At 38.2% G+C, this 19,922-nt stretch overlaps 1 protein-coding gene across 3 annotated transcripts in view; it reads right to left on the bottom strand.

Moving 5' to 3' along the window:
- Acer3 (alkaline ceramidase 3) overlaps positions 1–19,922 on the bottom strand; it is a 198,653-nt gene that overhangs the window by 86,575 nt on the left and 92,156 nt on the right. For all 3 annotated transcript variants that reach the window (XM_029568869.1, XM_008844216.3, XM_029568868.1), the window contains 3 exons: positions 10,907–10,959; positions 8,442–8,494; positions 4,335–4,416 (listed from right to left, as the gene is read on the bottom strand). In XM_029568869.1, the coding sequence (XP_029424729.1) occupies positions 4,335–4,416; positions 8,442–8,494; positions 10,907–10,959 (188 nt within the window). The remainder of the gene's footprint in view (positions 1–4,334; positions 4,417–8,441; positions 8,495–10,906; positions 10,960–19,922) is intronic.

Below are 19,922 nucleotides of genomic sequence, written 5' to 3' on the forward strand. Positions count from 1 at the left end.
CCATTTCTTTTAGGTTTTCAAATTTAATAGAGTATAGGTTTTAAAGTATTCCTTATAATGTTTTGGATCTTTTGGGTATTTGTTGTGATGTTTCCCCTTTCATCTCTGATTCTGCTGATTTGGATTTGCTCTTTTTTTCTTTTGGTTAAGTGGGCTAAGGGTCTATCTTGTTTAGGTTTTCAAAGAACCAGCTCTTAGATTCATTGATTCTTTGTATTGTTTTCTTTGTTACCATTTCATTAATTTCTGGTTTGATTTGTGTTATTTCTTCCTTTCTGCTGGGTTTTGGTTTCATTTGTTCTTGCCTTTCCAGAGTCTTGAGTTGCAATGTTAAGTCATTTATCTGTGCCCTTTCTGAGTTTTTAATGTAGACACTTAGAGCTATAAACTTTCCTCTTATGACTGCTTTTCAAGTGTCCCAGAGGTTTTGTCCTGTTGTATTGTCATTTTCATTGAAGTTCAGAAATACTTTTTCTTTCTTAATTTCTCCTTTGACCCACTCATCATTCGGGAGTGTATTGCTTAATCTCCTTGAGTTTGTGTAATGACTAGGGCTTCTTCCAATGTTGACTGTAAGCTTTATCACACTGTGGTCTGATAGAATGCATGGAATTATTTCATTTTTTTTTCATATTTGTTGAGGTTTGTTTTGTGGCCCAGTATATGGTCAACTTTTGAGGAAGTTCTATGAGGTGCTGAATAGAAAATGTATTCTTTGGTGCTTGAATGGAAGATTTGGAAGACATCTGTTAGGTACATTTGATGTATGGTATCTTTTAATTCAGACATCTTTCTGTTTATTCTTTGTCCAGTTGTAACCCAGATGTTCTTCCAAGAAGCTGGAGTTGATCCAGAGCGAGCGTGGGTGATGTGGCGCACACTGGGAAAAAGGGGTGGGGGTACCACCATATTGAGCACGGCCGAACGGCAAGCTAAGGTGTGTGGGGGTGGGAGCAGCTGCATGTGAAAAGCTGGTGAAGACTGAGGGCGGGAGGTGGATGGCATGTGCATTTCAAATATGGAAAAGGAAAACCCTCTAAGAATCTGTGTCTTTGTAAGTTACCCTTTCTCAGGTGTCTTATAAACCATGCAATATCCAAATAGAATACCTTATGTCAGTTTGCCAATCCAAGTCAGGACCCCTAGACGCTGAATGAGGACGGGTCTCCCAGCTGGAAGGGGAAAATTCAGTGAAACACTTGTTGACTTGTCTAATGGAAACAGTGGGGTACTGAAGTTCCCTACTATTACTGAGTTGGGACTAATCTGTGTCTTAAAGTCTTCTAGTGTTGTTTTTATGAATTTTGGTGTATCAGAGTTTGGTGCATATATTTTCAGGGTTGTAATATCTTCTTGGTTAACTGATCAGAATGAAGTTGCCCTCTCTATCTCATCTGATTAGTTTTAGTTTGAAGTCTATTTTGTCAGATATTAGAATTGCAACCCCTGCTTGTTTCTTAGTTGCCATCTGCTTGAAATATTTTTTTCCACCCTTTCACCTTAAGGTAGTGCCTGTCCTCGAAGGTGAGATGGGTTTCTTGCAGACAACAAAAAGATGGATTTTGTTTCTTAAGCCATTCAACTACCCTGTTTCTTTGGACTGGGGAGTTCCATCCATTGATATTTAAAGTTATTACTGAAAGATGTGTATTGATTACAATTATTTTGATTACTGTTTGCATTCATTGTCTAATTTTGTGTTTCCACAACTATACCTTAATTTAGTTTCTTTCTGTTGCCCCTGGGGTATAGTTTTTTCTTTCTCTTTGTATTGCTTCAAGTATTCTTTGAAGGGTGGGTTTTGTGGACAAGTATTTTTTAGCCTATTCATGTTGTGGAAGATTTTTCTTTCCCCTTCAACTATAATAGACATATTTGCTGGGTAAAGTATTCTGGGTTGGCATCTATGGTTGTTCATAACTGGAAATACCTTGGTCAGGCTCTTCTGGCTTTCATAGTTTGCATTGATAAGTCAGATATAATTCTAATAGATTTTCCTATATACATGAGTTGTTTTTCTTCTGCAGCTTTCAGTATTCTCTCTTTGTTCTGTACACTTAGTGTTTTTACTATGATATGCTGAGTTTCTTTTCTGGTCCTGTCTATTTGCCATTTTGTGTGTATTTATATGGGGATGTCTTTCCTTAATTTTGGGAAGGTCTCTTCTACAATCCTGTTTAAGATCTGGTCAGTACCATCAACCTGAAATTCTTCTTCCTTTATATGCCTATGATATATAGATTTGGTCTTTTCAAGGTGTTCCACAGCTCCTGCATATTCCATTCCTGCGTTTTTAAAAATATTTCATCATCTTTGGTTGAGCAGTCCAATTCTTCAACTTTATCCTCCAGTGTTGCTATTCTGTTTTCCACTTCATTCATTTTAGCGGTGAGGCTTTTGCCTGTTGTTTCAAACTGGCTTATTAAGTTCTTTACTTCCTTCTTCATTTCAGCCTGAGTTTCCTTCAATGTTTCTATCTCTTTTGTGAATTCACTTAGAAGTTTATCCTTATCTTCTTTTAGTTCTTTGGTTTGTGAGTTCTTTAAATTTGTTGAATGTCTTGATCATGTTTATGACCATTCTTTTAAATGTCCTGGGTTATCTCTAGGGGGTTCTCCTTATAGAACTCTTCTACAGGACTGCTGGAGTTTGATGGGAACATGCTGTTTTGGCTTTTCCCTGTTGTTATTTTTTTCGTTGTGATTTTGGCATGTGGATTTCTCTTGTTCCTTGTGATTCTGGTATGAAACTCAAACCTTCCATGGTTGAGTTGAAGTCTGCTTCAGTTTGTATTACTGGTGTGCCTTGGTTGTTTTCTTATTGGGTATGTAAAGCTATTTGGTCTAGGTTTCATGTTCTCTCAGATTTTATTTTGGAGGGTAACCGATTGCTTCAGATCAGCTACTCAGGAGTTCCCACAGAGGCTCTAGTCAGGCTCTAGTAAGGTACATTCAGGCTTCCTTCTAAAATTTGGACCCCTACTCGTGGGTACTCAGAGCACAATTTGGGAAGTTTGCTAACGGGAGGCCAGATCAGGCACTCTCAGGCTTTCTACTGGGTTCTCAGCCCCATACCAGGCAGAAGCCAGATCAGGCCCTATACCAGGCAGGGGCCAGATCAGGCACTTTCACAAGGTCTGCTGAGTTCTCAGCACTTACTCTACGCAGAGCCCAGATCAGGCACTCTCAAGCAGTCTACTGAGCTCTCCCTCACTTTTTTTGAGACAGGGTCTCACTATGTGTCCCTGGCTGGCCTCTGCCTCTCAAGTCCTGAGATTAAGGGCATGTACCAATCATGCCCAGAAATTGATTTTTTCTTCTTTTCTTTTTTTGGAGACAGGTTCTCCAGTACCAGCTGGCATGGAGTTCACTATGTAGACCAGGCTGGACTCAAACTTAAAGAGATCCACCTGCTTCTGCCTCCTGAATGCTGGCATTAAAGGCATGAACCATAATGCCGGGCCAATTAATATTTTAATTAAAGTTTAACAATGAAAATAGTCACAGTAGGGCCAATAGAGAAGAGCCTATTTCTTGTTTTCAACAAATACGACAGCCAAGTATGGTGATACATGCCTTTAATCCCAGCACTTGGGAGGCAGGCATACCTCTTTGAGATTGAGGCCAGCCTGGTCTACATAGTGAGTTCCAGGTGAGTCAAGGCTACAAAGAGATCCTGACTCAAAAAAATAAAGAACCCCAAAAATCTTTGAGATTGAGGCCAGCCTGGTCTACACAGTGAGTTCCAGGTGAGTCAAGGCTACCAGGAGATCCTGACTCAAAAAAATAAAGAAAACCCAAAAAAAACAAATGAGTAATAGGTTCATCCATCAAAAAAGTTAATTTTTTCCCCATTGATGCTAACTAAATACTTCCTTTTCAACTGTTTCTTCTTCTAAAAAAATTAAAAAGTCATTTCAATTACAGAGAAAAGTAATTCTTAAAAAATAAACAAAGGTGAGGCTGGAAAGATGGCTCAGAGTTTAAGAGCACTGGCTGCTCTTATAGGAACCTGGGTTTGGTTCCTAGCACCCACATGGCATCTAACAACCATCAATAACTCCAGTTCCAGGGGATCTGAGGCCCTCTTTTGACCTTCGCAGGCACTGCACAACATGGGTGCACTTTCATACATGCAGGCAATACACTCATATACATAAAATAAAAATAATAAAATAATATTTTAAAAAAAGAAATAGAGGAGCAATATCTGAAAATGAAGCATTCCAGTTGAGGAAAAACATTTCAGTTTGAATAGCTTGAAACAAGCATTGGAAGCTAAATGTTCCAAACTCCTAGAATGACACACCTTACTGGATATAAAATATGACTTACTGTGGTTACTATTAAACTGAATAGAACTAGGGTAAACAGCAGATGGTAGTTTACTGAGTTCTTCATCTTGAAACATTCAAACCTTTAAAACAAGAGAAAGAAAATTTCTTTAGAAATGTAACTGGGAATGTAAATAGAATAAACTTTACTGCTTGCCTGCATGCTTCTGTGACCCAACAACACTCACCGTTTCTGCCCACTTCTCCCCTCTTACCTTAGAAACACTACACTGAAGATAGGCTACAAGAGGCTATGGGGATCAGGAACAGATACATGTCTTAAGCTGGGACAGTGAGGCTCTCTCTTCTCCAAGTGTGGAATTGGAGAGAGAACTAAATAAAGGAGTCAAAGTATGAAGTCAGTAGTCTGAGGGTGGTATCTGGGGACAGCCAAAGTGAATAAACAAGTAGATCAATGAGCAGAGAAGTAATCTGGAGGAAAATAAAAATAGATACAAATACTGGAACATGTGGGGAGAAAGGAATAGAGAGAAGAGGTAGAAAGACATGCATTTCCAGTTCTAGTGAGGCAAGGGTGTACTCCCTCCTATCTGGCTCCATACAATTTCCTCATATTCTTACAAAAAATCAGTCTTTTTCAGCTCTGGCTAGCTTAAATTTGTCTATCTTACAACTAATAATCTCTATCTGAACAAAACTATTTTAGAGATCACTCTACTCCTAGGTGTGGTAGCTCATGCTTGTATTCCAGCATTCAGGAGGCTGAGGCTGGAGCATGATCCACAAGCTCATGGCCGGCCTGGACTACATATTGAGTTCCAGGTGAGCCTGGGCTACAGAGTGAGATACTGTTTAAAAAGGCATTATATTGTAATTATCTATTTCCTTGTGTGTCTCCCCAACCAGACTGTGAATTCTTTGTGTACAAGGATATAATCTTACTACTATTTTTTTCCAGAAAGTTACTAGGTTAGTCTGTGATGTGCAGAAAGATAGTAAGTAAATAAATATAAGCAACTGGTGATAAGAAAGAACCCAACCTTTGAGGACTATATCTTGGAACCAATTGTTGAGGGTGATCTCTCAGTTTACTAATTGGTTATAAAGATTGAACTCAATTTCTAAGTTTCCTTTTACCTTTAAATTCTGTGAGTTTATGGCTTTGTAGATGATTCAAATAGGACCAGCAGTTAGGAATGCTCTCTCAGTTTACTAACTGGTTATAAAGGTTGAATTCAACTCTTACTTCCTTATCTGTAAAGAAAGGTGGTTGGAACAGGTGATTTCTAAGTTTCCTTTACCTTTAAGTTCTATGAGTTTATGACTTTGAAGATGATGCAAATAGGACCAACAGTTAGGATAGGAGTGCTCTCTCAGTTTACTAACTGGTTATAAAGGTTGAACTCAACTCTTATTTCCTTATCTGTAAAGAAAGATGGTTGGAACAGATGATTTCTAAGTTTCTTTTTACCTTTAAATTCTATGAGTTTATGACTTTGAAGATGATGCAAATAGGACCAACAGTTAGGATAGGAGTGCTCTCTCAGTTTACTAACTGGTTATAAAGGTTGAATTCAACTCTTCATTTCCTTTTCTGTAAAGAATAAGGTTGGAACAGGTGATTTCCTTTGCCTTTATGTTCTATGAGTTTATTACTTTGAAGATGAGGCAAATGAGCCAGGAGTTTTTATCTTACCTTTAAATTATATGACTTTATAACTTGATGGAAAAGTCAGTGTATTTATGAATTGTTTCCTTTTTCTTTTTATTTTTTTAGTGACAGGTGGCCTCTGGCCACCCCGCCTGCCCCTCCCTGGCCCACCAGGGACTACACCCAGCAGCCAGTGGAGCTCTGAGCCGCTGAAGTCAGCGGGCCTTTTTACTCTATTGATAGTTGAAAATTTTATTATTTTTTAAATATTTTATTATTTTTATTTTACTTGTATGAGTGTATTGCCTGCATGCATGTAAGTGCACCCATGTCATGCAGTGCCTGCAGAGGACAGAGAGAGCGTCGGATCCCCTAGAACTGGAGTAACCACTGAACCATCTCTCTAGACCCATCTGTTTATTATTTTTAAATGTTCTGAAAGCATGTTGTTTGTTAAGAACCCAAAGGTCTTTGGGAGGAACAGTTTGCGTTTGTTATCATAACATCTCTACTTTGTTATATATAGCTACTTTCTTAATCAGTCCCTGTCCTTATACAGTGAGTTCCTTGACTCCGCTTCTATAGAGTCTATTATCATGCCTAGCAAAATGCTTTTCCAGTACATGCTTCCCAAAGAACAAGCACACAAAGGCAAGGAGGTTTAGAATGATTAGAGGTCTAGACTGCTTTGCGTATTTGATACGTTCAAAGAATATCCTAAAACCAATAGAAAAATCAATTCCAGGGATATTTTAGTGTCTCTTGGAAATCGTTTACCTGCATAACGGCATGTCTAGCATGTATCATAATCAAGTTCTGTTCAAGTACTCAAACAAATTACTAAATTCCTCTGTATTTTACTTTATTATTTATATAATCATCTCATCACTCATCCTCATTAGCTGAGAATTAGAGACAGGTGTAGTATGTTGGCACAGTACAAAGGGAAAAATCAGTACTTATTAATGTTCCTATTTTAATCACTTTCATTTTCCAAAATTAAGCACCCCCACACCCCCAACACTCCAGAATTGAAATTAACTTGACACTGTAATAAACAAAACGAGACTTAGGAAGGAAACTTTGGATTATTGATAGTTTGTATGTGGTTTCATTAGTCTCTCAAGTTTATGAATAGCCAGTCAAAATGTGTATATTCTTAGCAATACTTACTATAATTTGGAATAAGGATAATGTAAAGAAAAGAACTATCTATTTAACAGAAAAACCTCAAAACAGGAGATATTAAAATGATATAATCACTATACAATTAAAAGTGCACTTTACTTTTCAGGTAAGCGTTTATTACAAAACTGTTCATGTGCTGATGAGATGGCTTGGTGGGTAAGAGCACTTATAGTGCAAACCTGAAGACCTAAGTTCAATCTTTGGCTACCAAGTTGAAAGGAAGAAGTCACTCCTGAAAGTTGTCCTCTGACCTTCACATGTCCGCCATGGTACATGGGTACCTACACTCACACATACACATCATTTACACAATGAAGATATACACACAAATAATAATATTTTTAAAACAAAGAAACCAGGGTTGAAGAGATGGTTTGGCACTTAAGAGCACTTACTGCTCTTGCAGAGAACCTGGGTTCAGTTCTCGGCACACATGGCAGCTCACAATCATCTTTAACTCTAGTTCCAGTGTATCCTACATCCTCTTCTGGCCTCTTTGGGCACCAGGCACACACTTGATACATTCGGGCAAACTACTCATACACATGAAAAAAAAAAAATATTTTTTTTAAAAAGCAACAACTAGCTAGGCATGGTAGCACATACCTTTAATCCCAGCACTTGGGAGGCAGAGGCAGGCAGATCTTATGAGATCAAGACTAGCCTGGTCTACATAGCAAGTTCTAGGCCAGCGGTGGCTATAGAGAGATCCTGTCTCCATTAATTAATCAGTTAATTAATTAATTAGTTAATTAATAAGCAGTAACTGGGCTGGAGAGATGGCTCAGCAGTTAAAAGCACTGGCTGCTCTAGCAGAAGACCCAGGTTCGAATCTCAGGACCCACATGGAGGCTAATAACAGTACATAACTCCAGTTCTAGGGGGAATCCAATGCCCTTTTCTGGCCTCTGTGGGCACTGCATGACAGAGATGCACTTACATACATAACAGGCATAGCACTCACACATATAAAAATAAATTAAAACAAAAATTTTTAAGCTATAAAAGAAGCCATTCATACTACAGTATAGAGAAACCAGTTTTATGTTGTAATACATAGAATTGTTATCTAAATTTGAAACGTTCTTCACTAAAGTCAAATTAAGATTCTATCTAAACAGACTTCAGAGTTTTAAGATCATATCCTTTAATATAAAACATCATTATAGATTCCTAGAAACCATTAGTGTTACATACTTTATTATCTTCCATATTATATATCCTAGTATTATAAATGGGTTAGTTATATATTAATTCAGTATGGATTTAAAAAAACCAAACAACTGCATTTTAAATGTAAATACTTACATGCAGTATACAAATATGCAGCAGCTGTAGATCATTGGGAGTTCATCCAAGAGCTATATGAAGCAAAAACAGGCAACAGACTGAGTATGGTGTAGTTATAATTACGTAGGTCAAAATAAAACCTCAGAATGAATAAGATTGTTTTCTTTTAGGCTAGGGTTGTACCACAGTGGTACAATACGGTACTTACCGCATACAAGGCCCTGACTTCAATTCTTAGCAGTTCAAAAAAAAGCTTCTTACTTCTTACTTTAATATACTAATTATTATATTTATCATCATCTAATTTACTCTAGACAGTTTGTTGTTTCCTAATGCACATAGCACATATCTAAGTAGCATACCTGACTCACTCTTCCCAGAGGGCAGTCTTGTAATCAGAGAGTCCAGGCCAGAGACATTGCTGCTTAAATCAAGATAGTAAAATGGAAATGTGCAGGTTTGAGAAATACTTAGAAGAAAATAGAGACTTCTTGTTGGTTCCATAGAAAAATGAGGGAAAAGAAACTATAAAGGATATCTCAAGTTTCTTGTCTAGAAGTTTGGTATGTAGTTGTACAATTTACTGAGACTTGTGAAAACAGAGAAAACGACAAGACCAATTAATTTGAGACTGAGGTACCTAAGACAGACAAGGAGAAATGTCAATCAGTTAGTGAGAAGTACAAATTTGTGGCTCAGGACAAAAGTCTGGGCTCTAGATGTTTGTAGCTTATTTAAAACGGCTAAATTTAAAAGAATATGAATATGCATTAAAAAATTCTTTGTGTGTGTGTGTGTGTGTGTGTGTGTGTGTGTGTGTGCCCACCTGCATGTAGAGGCCAAAGGTCAAACGGGCATTATTCCTCAGGTATCATCCACCTTGTTTATTGAGACAGGGCCTTTCACTGGCCTGGAGCTCACCAATTAGGCTAGCCTGGCTAGGCACTAAGCTCCAAGAATCTGCTTTAGGATTACAAATATATGCCACAACACTTGCCATTTTTATGTGTGCTGTTATGGGATCAAACTCAGGTCATCACTCTTGCGTGGCAAACACTTTACTGACTGAGCCATCTCTTCAGTCCCTATTCATTCTATTTATTTATTTTTATTCTCTCTCTCTCTCTCTCTCTCTCTCTCTCTCTCTCTCTCTTGTTATATAGCTATCTAGCTGCCTATCTGTCTGGGTGTGGGCATATGCATTCCCTAACACACACATGGAGTTCAGAGGAAAACCTGTACAAGTTAGTTGTCTCTTTCCACTATGTGGGTCCCAGGAATCAAACCCAGGACAGCAGGCTTCTCGGCAAGCATTTTTACCTGCTGCACCATCATATCTTTTATTACTATTATTTTTTTAGTTAGTTGTTAGCATTCAAAATAATACATTTTATTATGACAATTTCGTATGTGTGTATCATTGTGCTTTGCTCACATTTGCCCCTGTTGCCCTTTTGTCACCCCTCTCATTAGTGTCTTTTCTCCCTGCAAACAATCCCTTCTTTATGGACATCCATTTTAAAATTTGAGTAATACAAGGTGGGGTGAAGTAGTGCACACCTTTAATCCCAGCACTTGGGTGGCAGAGGCAGGTGAGCAAGGCCAGCCTGCTACATAGCAAGTTCCAGGTCAAGTGGGGCTACAACGGAGACCTTGTCTCAAAAAAAAAAAAAAAAAAAAAAAAATTGAGCAATACAAATGCAAGAGTCTTTTTTATTTTGTATTTTTGTGAGACAGAATCTCACTATGTAATCTTGGCTGGCCTAGAACTTGCTATGTAGACCAGGCTGACCTCCAATTCACAGAGCTCTGCCTGCTAATGCTGAGCCATTAAAGGAGTATACCACCATGCCCAGCTTAAAAGTCTTATTATGACTAATGACTGGAGTGTGATGGCATATGAAGATGAGTCTGGGGTACTTGTTAAGGTACTTGCCTAGCATGTGCAAGACCTGGGTTGATCCTTGTACCACAAACAACAAACAAAAACAAAGATGGTTCTGGCAAAGGCCAGATCACAAAGTTCAGTTCAAATTTATGAGCTTAGACTACAAACAGAATGAATGGGTTGGTGATGGAAAATCAAGAAGTTCAAAGGACTAGACCTCTTTGCATCAAGGATAGAAACTAAAGAAGGACCAGTCCACTCAAATGGATGCCAATGATATATAAAAGACTACTGGCACCTAAAAATATACTATGTTGGTGAGGTGCTTATAACTTCTGGAGATGTATCCATGTGACTGTACTCTTTAATGCTGTTCCAAAATTGTATATGCCTACACAGGCTGGTCAGAAGGTCACACTGCGTATTCGTTCTTTTTAATGGAAAATTTATATGCTTGCTTCTTTATATGGTCCGTTTGGCCAATCTCAGAAATTACAAGTCCCTCCTTTCACTATTCTTTAGTTATGTGTTCTCTTCTCAATTCCAAAGTGCTTCTAAATTGAGAGAAATATAAGCACTTAATTTTGCCACTCACCTGCATTTCATATTTCAGAGTCATGTGGAAGCACCAGGATCCCATTCCTACCACTGAAATTAAAACAGGCAAATAATAATTTAAAAAATACAATTAGCACAAAATTCTTTGGGGGCCAGAATAACTTTAGAAGACAATAAGACATTTCAAAGCAGGGAGTTTTAAGGAAAAAAATGTTTGTAAAATCTTGACAAGATATAGCTGATGCTGAATTAGTGGTATAACAAGTTTTGCTGTAACTGAAGAAAACAAGCACAGTGTAGGTTTTCTTAAATATCTACTAAGTGGTTTACTAGACTGACAACATTATTTCTATGAAATACTGGATGCTTAGGATGAGCTTTAATGATAGCTGCTCAGTTCCTATAGCTTTCTCGTGTACTTGTGATCCATAAAATTGAGCCATATCATTAATAAGAGCCAGTAGGCTACTTATTTCCAAGGCTGTCATTGACATGGCATTTTATTATCTGAATAGACTATAAAAAGAGAGCTACTGAAAACAATCATCCTCATGGAGATAACCAGGGTGTCACGGATACTAGGCAAACAATTCTACACTAAGCACAGTAAGGGCTGTACATTTTCAAAATGTTTTTCTCTTGTTACTGTTGAATTATATAGCATTAAGGGACTGGACAGATGGCTCAGTGGGTAAGAGCACTGGATGCTCTGACAGAGGACCTGGGTTCAATTCCCAGTACCCACATGGCAGCTAAGAACCATCTGTAACTTCAGTTGCAGAGGATCTGATGTCCTTTTCTGACATCCGGGAACTGCACAACATGGGTGCACTTACATACATGCAGGCAAAACACTAATACACAAAAATAATAAAAAACAACAGCAACAGAATTATATAGCATTAAAAGTCTTATTTTTAGAAAGCACCATAATTTATTCCAATGATCTGTGCAAAACATGAAACAGTATTTTGATGAAAAGTCTATTCTGGTGAAGGGCCAGCACTAGATTTGGTCCTGGTCCTCCCCCTCCCTCCCTCCTTCCCTCCCTCCCTCCCTTCTTTTGGGGGGGGTCTTATTGAAACAGGGTCTCCCTATAGCCTATATCCCCAGCTGGCCTAGAACTGACTATGTAGACCAGGCTGGCCTTGAACTCACAGAGATCCACCTGCCTCTGCATCCTGAATGCTAGGACTAGAGGTGTGCTCCACCATGCCTACTCTTTATTTTATTTCCTTTCCCTTTAAAATTCTTCTGTTGCACTAAGATTTGTGTTGCACTAAGATTCAGAATGCAAAGAGATATATTAAGTTAGCACTGTCTTTCTTTATATAGTATCTTGTTCTTTAAAGCAAATCACTAGATCAGTATATTGATGAGTTCATAGTAAAATGGGCTTTTAGGAAGTGTGGCCTGATAGGAGGAAGCAGGTCACTGGTGATATGCCTTTGAAGAATATATTTTGTCCCTGGACTTTTCTCACCCTCTGCTTCCCAGAGGCCATGAGGTGAGTGGCCTCTATACATGTACCCACCACCACGATATACCTCACATCAAGCCCAAAGCGATGGAGTCGGCTGACCTTGAACTAAAACCTATGAAACTATGAACCAAAATAAACTATTTAAAAATTTTTTACTTGGACATTTTGTCATAGCAATGGAAAGCTAACAAACATACCATAAAAAAATCATTTATTTCAAGGGCTGGAGAGATGGCTCAGTGGTTAAGAACACTTGCAGTTCTTCCAGAGGACCCAGGTTCAATTCCCAGCACCCACATGGAGGCCAACAACCATCAGTAACTCCAGTTCTAGGGGATCCGACATCCTCTTCTGGACTCTGAGGGCATCGCACAATACAGGTGCATGTACATACATGCAGGCAATGCACTCATACATAAAATAAAATTTTTTTAAAAAAACTTAAAAATCATTCATTTCATATGTACAACTGTTTTGGGATGCTCAATGTTGTATAAATATGACCTCATTCTAATTTTAAATTAGATTTTTTTTTTTTTTTGGTCTTTTTGAGACAGGGTCTCCCTGTAGCCCCAGCTGTCATGGAACTCACTATGTAGACCAGGCTGGCCTTCAACTCACAGAGATCCACCTGCCTCTGCCTCCCAAGTGGTGGGATTAAAGGTGTGCACCACCACGCATGGCTAAAAAATGCTAAAAAATGTATTTTTATTTTATGTGTGTATTGCCTGCATGTGTGCAAGTGCACCCGTGTCATGCAATGCCCATGGAGGTCAGAAGAGAGTGTTGGATCCCCTGGAACTGAAGTTATGGATGGTTGTTAGCCACCATGTGGGTGCTGGGAATCAAATTTGGGTCCTCTACAAGATCAGTCAGTGCTCTTAACCACTGAGCTATCTCTCCAGCCCCAGCTTTACCAATTTTTAAAAAACTAGCCCCTGGCAGTCTACTTTCTGTTTTTATAGATTTGCCTATTCTTCTTTTTCTTTTTGAGACAGGGTTTCAGTATGTAGCCCTGGATGACCAGAAAGATCTGCCTGTCTCTGCCTCCCAAGTGCTGGGATTAAAGACACACACCATCACAAACAGCAATAATTTGGTTATTTTTACAAAATAAAGTTGTTGACAAACTACAATCCAGGGCTGACAAATCAATACAAAGCAGGCAAAGTTCTAAAGGATAGTTTTTCAAAATTAAATAATAAAGACTGTGTGTGTGTGTGTGTGTGTGTGTGTGTGTGTGTGTGTATGTGTGTGTTCATGTAGTGTAGAGGTCAGAGATTGAAGTTGAGTATTTACTTTACCATCTACTTTATTTTTTGATTATGGGGGTCTCTCATTGAACCTGGAGCTCACTGACTGGCTACAATAGATGGTCAGTCCAGAAATCTATTCCACTCCTCCCAGGTAGATTCTGAACTCAGGTTCTCATACTTGCCATCTCTCAAGCCATCTCTCCAGCCCTGATAGCAAAGTTATTTTTAAGAAATCCTATATCTATTTATAAACTATATACAAACTATAGTGTATATATGTGTGTATGAGTATATGCATGTATTTTGGCTTTTTAATTTTTTAAATTATTAGTGTGGATATATGTGTGTACATGCACACATGTGGAAATCACAACTTTTGTGGAGTCAATTCTCTCCTTCCACTTTACTTGGGACAATTTTTGTGGTGTCAATTCTCTCCTTTCACTTTACTTGGGTTCAAGGTATTAAACTCAGGACACCAGTCACCAAATTTGCATGGCAAGTGCCTTTACACACTGAGCCATCTTGCTGGCCCTATTTTTGGTGTTTTGAGCTAGGATATTGCTATGTATCTCAGGCTGGCCTTGAACTTGAGATACTCCTGTATTAGTCTTCTCAGTACTAGGATTGCAGGTATGTGCCATTATGCTCAGTTTACAAGAGTAGTTATTTTAAATAAGGTAAAGTAACACACACATACACACACACACACACACACAAACAGAAGTTAAAACATTTTTTCTCTTGTAACTCAGTAATTTTCTTATTCTCGGGAATATCAATATCTTACTTAAAGTGATGAAGTATAAACTTCCTGTGAGGCATATATGGGGTTTCATAACCTGACACCACCCATATTTTCCACTACAACTGTCATTCAGTCTCACTTGACAACCCTGTCTCTCATCTCACACTAAACAGCAGTCTGCTTTGCCTTGGCTCATCCTGTACTCACCCTGTCCTTTCTGCTTGGAATACTTATACCCTTCATTGCCCAATCCTACCTGCCTCTAACCTACATCTATATGAAATCCTATACAACCTTTAGTGCTATTTTATTTTTTGGTCTTAATTCCTTTCAGTTTTTTCTTTTGAAATAATTTCAAACCTACAGAAATATTACAATTACTAGTATGACATCTAGTATATGCTCTACTCATATTCAATTATTAAGTTTATTAATTTCCATATATATTTATAATGCCATTGTTTCTGAGCAATTTATGAATATTGGATACATTCTTTTCTTTTTTAAACTTAAAAAATAGTTATTTTAATTTTATGTATTTTGTTTGCATGTATCTAAGTATACTTTTGCATACACTGTTCATAGAGGCCAGAAAAGGGCATCATCCCCTGAAACCAGAGTTACTATGGTTCTTGGCCACTGTGTGAGAACAGCGAATTGAACCCAGGTCTTCTGAAAGAGCAGTCACTGCTCTTAACCACTGAGTCATCCCTCCAGCCCCCATTAATTCTTTTCACATCTTAAAAGTTGAATGAAAGGGCTGAAAATATGGCACAGCAGTTAAGAGCACTGGCTGTTCTGCAGAGAACCTAGATTTGGTTCCTAGCACCCAAATGGTGACTCACAACAGCTTGTAACTCCAGCTCCAAGGTATATGATGCCCACTTTTGGCCTCCACAGGTGCCTTGCACACACATGGTACACACAGAGACAAGCAGAGACATACACAGATACGTACAGATAAAAAAATAATTTTTATAAAGTTTATTAAAGTTATTAGCTGGAAGTGGTGGTGTACACCTTTAATGCCAGCACTCAGGAGGCAGAAGCAGGTGGATCTCAGTGAGTTCCATTATAGTCATGAATACACAGTGAGACCCTATCTAAACAAACAAACAAACAAACAAACAAACAAACAAAGGAAGTTCAATATATCCCAGATCTACTTGTTTTATTTCTGAAGTCAAATCCTCCTGTGTTTGCTTTCCAGTTAGGTCTTCCATACACAAAATCTACCTAAGGTAGTAGTTATTAGCTTTTGATATACTGTTTTTATTTACAAATCTTAAAAAATGTTGGGCTAGTCCAAAAACAGCTGATTTAGTGGGTGCCCAGTACTTTCATTTTAGGTACACCTCTCAATTCTGAGTGCACATCAAAAGTCAAAGATCTTTCATGATCAATCCTAAGGGTCTCATAGGAGCACTGTTATATTTTGAATGTGGTATGTCCCCTAAAAGCTCATGTTTGAACATTTTGTTCTCTAGCTGCTGGTGCTGTTTTGGGAGATTATGAAACCTTTAGGATATGAGATTTGGAGGGCAGGCAACTGGGCAACTGGTCACTAGGTGGGCCTTTGAAGTTCATAACTGTCTCAAGTTCTAGTCTAGCTCTCTATGTCTTAGATGCCATGATGTGCATAGCTACTTGGACTCGTGTACATAAAAATAAAAATAATAAATAAAATAAAATTTAAACACCCTTTTTTTTTTTTAAAAAAAAGAAGGGATATGTCACATGAACACAGGAAAAAAAGACAAGTCTGCATGAGTGTAAGTGCACCCATGTCATGCAATGCCCATGGAGGTCAGAGAGGGCATCAGATTCCCTGGAACTCGAGTTACAGACGATTGTTAGTCGCCATGTGGGTACTGGGAATTGAACCCAGGTCCTCTGCAAGAATAGTCAGTGCTCTTAACTGCTGAGCCATCTCTACCAGCCCCAAAGTAGCCCTTCTTAAATGGTGAGGAAAAATGAAGCCTTCCTCCTGTAGGTTGCTGTTGTCAGGTATTTTGTCACAGCAACCAGAAGAGTAACTAATAATCCACACATGCAGAACAGACCTTGCCCCTACTGCACTTCTTGGGACTTAATTCCTCCCATGCTCCACTATTTGAGAAGCTTGAGAACAATCTTCTTTTTTGTCTTTTTCAAGTTTGTACTATAAGCACCTACAATCTCCAGAACCTACTTTAAAAAATTGGGGAGTAGCCCCGCGTGGGGCCCAGAGACCCAGATAGGCTGCCCTTCCCCAGCTGCCATCACCCCCAAGCCCTAATGCCACCACCTGCCAGGGAACCCCACCTCTTCTTGACCTCCCTCCTCTCCCTTGGGATATACCAGATTCCAGTCAACTGCATACTAAGGACCCTCCAGTCACTCCATGTGGCCCGGAGACCCAGGTAGGCACCTCCCACCCCTCTGCCATGACCCTAAAGCCCTGACACCAATTCCATGCCACTGCCAGGAGTACATGGGCAGATCCCTGTTATGTAACCTAACCTCCAGTAGGCACTGCCAGAAATTTCCCTCATCAGACAGCAACACTAAGAGCCTGCCTCCCTAACACCAACAATCACCCTACCTAGTATGCTGCCCAGAGACTATGAGGGGTCTTGAGACTTTAACTTATTTAGAGACCTCCAACAGAGCCTCTACCCCACCTACTACCTCCTTTTGTCTGCCCTCCCCAGGGAGCATTCCTAAGAGGAAAGTTTATAGTACTAAGTGCCTATATCAAAAAAACTGTAGAGATCTCATATTGATAACTTAATGATGCACCTGAAGGCCTTAGAAAACCAAGAACAAACAACACCCAAAAAGACTAGATGGGAAGAGATAATCAAAATCAGGGGCTGAAATCAATGAAATAGAAACAAAAAATAAATCAATGATGAAACAGAAACAAAAACAACAAAAAAATCAATGAAAAATAGTTCTTTTAAAAGATTAAAGAGATTGGGGCTGGAGAGATGGCTCAGCAGTTAAGAGCACTGACTGCTCTTACAGAGGACCAGGGTTCTATTCCCAGCACCCACATGGTGGCTATGAACTGTCTTTAACTCCAGTTCCAGGGGAATCTGATCTCCGCAGCATTGTACAACATGGTTGCAATACACTCATATGCATACAATTTTTTAAATGCATTTTAAAAAGTGAAGATTAATGCAATTAATAAAAACTTTAGTCAAATTAACCAAAATTAGAGAGGACCTAAGTTAATAAAATCAGAGATGAAAAGGGAAACATTACAACAGATACTGAGGAAATTCAGAGAATCATAAGAGCATACTTTAAAAACCTACATTCCACTAAATTAGAAAATCTAAAAAATATGGATGAATTTCTAGATATGTATGACCTGCCAAAGTTAAACCAAGATGAGGTAAACAAATTAAATATATCCATAGCAACCAATGATATAGAAGCAGTAATTAAATATCTCCCAACTAAAAAAGCCTAGGACCAGATGAATACAGCACAGAATTCTACCAGACCTTAAAAGGAGAATTAATACCAACTCCTCAAAATATTCCATAAGAAAAGAAATGCTTCCAAATTCTTAGTATGAAACCAGTATTACCCTGATACCAAAATCAGACAAAAATTCAAAAAAAAGAAAAAAAATTATAGGCCAATCCCTTCTGATGAACATAGATATAAAAATTCTCAGTAAAACAATTGCAAACTGAATGCAAGACCACATCAAAGAGACTATCTTCCATGATTAAGTTGGCCTCATCCCAGAGATGCAGGAATGGTCCAACATATGCAAATCAATAAATGTAATCTACCACATAAACAGGTTCAACGACAGAAACCACATGATCACCTCATTAGATGCAGGAAAGGCCTTTGACAAAATCCAACATCTATTCATGATAAGTCATGGAAAATCTAAGGATACAAGGGACATATCTCAACACAATAAAGGCAATAGACAGCATATATAGCAAGCTCACTGTCAACATCATACTAAACAGATAAAAATTCACATTTCAATTAAAATCAGGAATGAGACTCTCTCCATTTCCGTTTAATACACGACTTGAAGTTTTAGCTAGAGCAATACAACAGGTAAAGGAAATAAAGAAAATACAAACTGGAAAGGAAGAAGCCAAAGTATCCCTATTTGCAGATGATACAGTTCTAAACATAAAAGACCCTAAAAACCCTACCTGAAAACTCTTAGCTGATAAACACATTCAGCAAAATAGCAGGATACAAAATTAACACACAAAAATAAGTAGCTTTCCAATATACCAACAATAAACACTGAGAAAGAAACCAGGGAACAGTTCTATTCACAATAACCTCAAAAGCCATAAAATATCTTGGAATAATTCTAACTAAGGAAGTAAAGGATTTGTATAATAAAAAATTTTAAGACAGTGAACAAAGAAATTGAAGAAGAATACCAGAAGATGGAAAGATCTTCCATGTACATGGATCAGTAGGATTAATATTGATAAAATAGCCCTCATACCAAAAGCAATTTACAGATCCAATGTAAACCCTATTAAAATTCCAGCACAATTGTTCACAGAATTTTAAAAAAAATCTCAAGCTTCATAATGAAACATACACACACACACACACACACACACACACACACACACAAACACAGGATAGTCAAAACAATTTTGAAGAATAAAGGAACTGCTAGAGGCATAACCATTCCTGATTTAGAATTATACTAGAGAGCTTGAGCAATACAAACAATATGGTGCTGTCATAAAAAGACAAACTGATCAGTGGAATAGAACTGAGGGTCCAGACTTACATCCAAGAATTTACAGTCCCCTGATTTTCTGACAAAGGGGCCAAAATACACCTTGGAGAAAAGACAGCAGCATGTTCAACAAATGGTCAAACTAGACAGCTACATGTAGAAGAACAAAGTTAGATTCTTATCTCTTGCATGCACAAAACTCAACTCCAAATGGATCAAGTACCTCAACAGAAGACCTGATACCCTGAATCTGATAGGTGAAAAAGGAAGGAATGCACTTGAACTTCTAAGCACAGGAAAGGACTTTCTGAAGCAGATTCCTAAAAGCAGGCATTAAGACCAACAATTGACAAATGGGGACTCATGAAACTAAAAGGCAAAGAAAACCATCATTCAAGTGATGAGGCAGATGGGAAAAGAGCTTTACCAGCTATTCCTCTGACAGAGGGTTAGTATCTAGAATATACAAAGAATTTTAAAATATGAAACATCAAAACCAAAAAAACACAATTAAAAATTGGGGCAAGGAAGTTCTCAAAAGATGAAACACAAATGTCTGAGAAATATTTTTTTAAAATGTTCAGCATTTTTAGCCATCAGGGAAATGCAAATTAAAACTACTTTGAGGTTTCATCTTTCCCCAGTCAAAATGGCTAAGATCCAAAAACCAAATGATGACAAATACTGGTGAAGATGTATGAAGAAGGGGGCATCTATTCACTGTTGATGGGAGTGCAAACTGATGTAGCCACTGTGAAAATCAGTGTGGCGATTCCTCAAAAAGCTAGAAATGGATCTATCACATGATACATCCATACCACTCTGGGACATATA

The sequence above is a fragment of the Nannospalax galili genome, unplaced genomic scaffold (assembly GCF_000622305.1).
Source record: "Nannospalax galili isolate Female #2095 unplaced genomic scaffold, S.galili_v1.0 scaffold278, whole genome shotgun sequence".
Lineage (NCBI taxonomy): Eukaryota > Metazoa > Chordata > Mammalia > Rodentia > Spalacidae > Nannospalax > Nannospalax galili.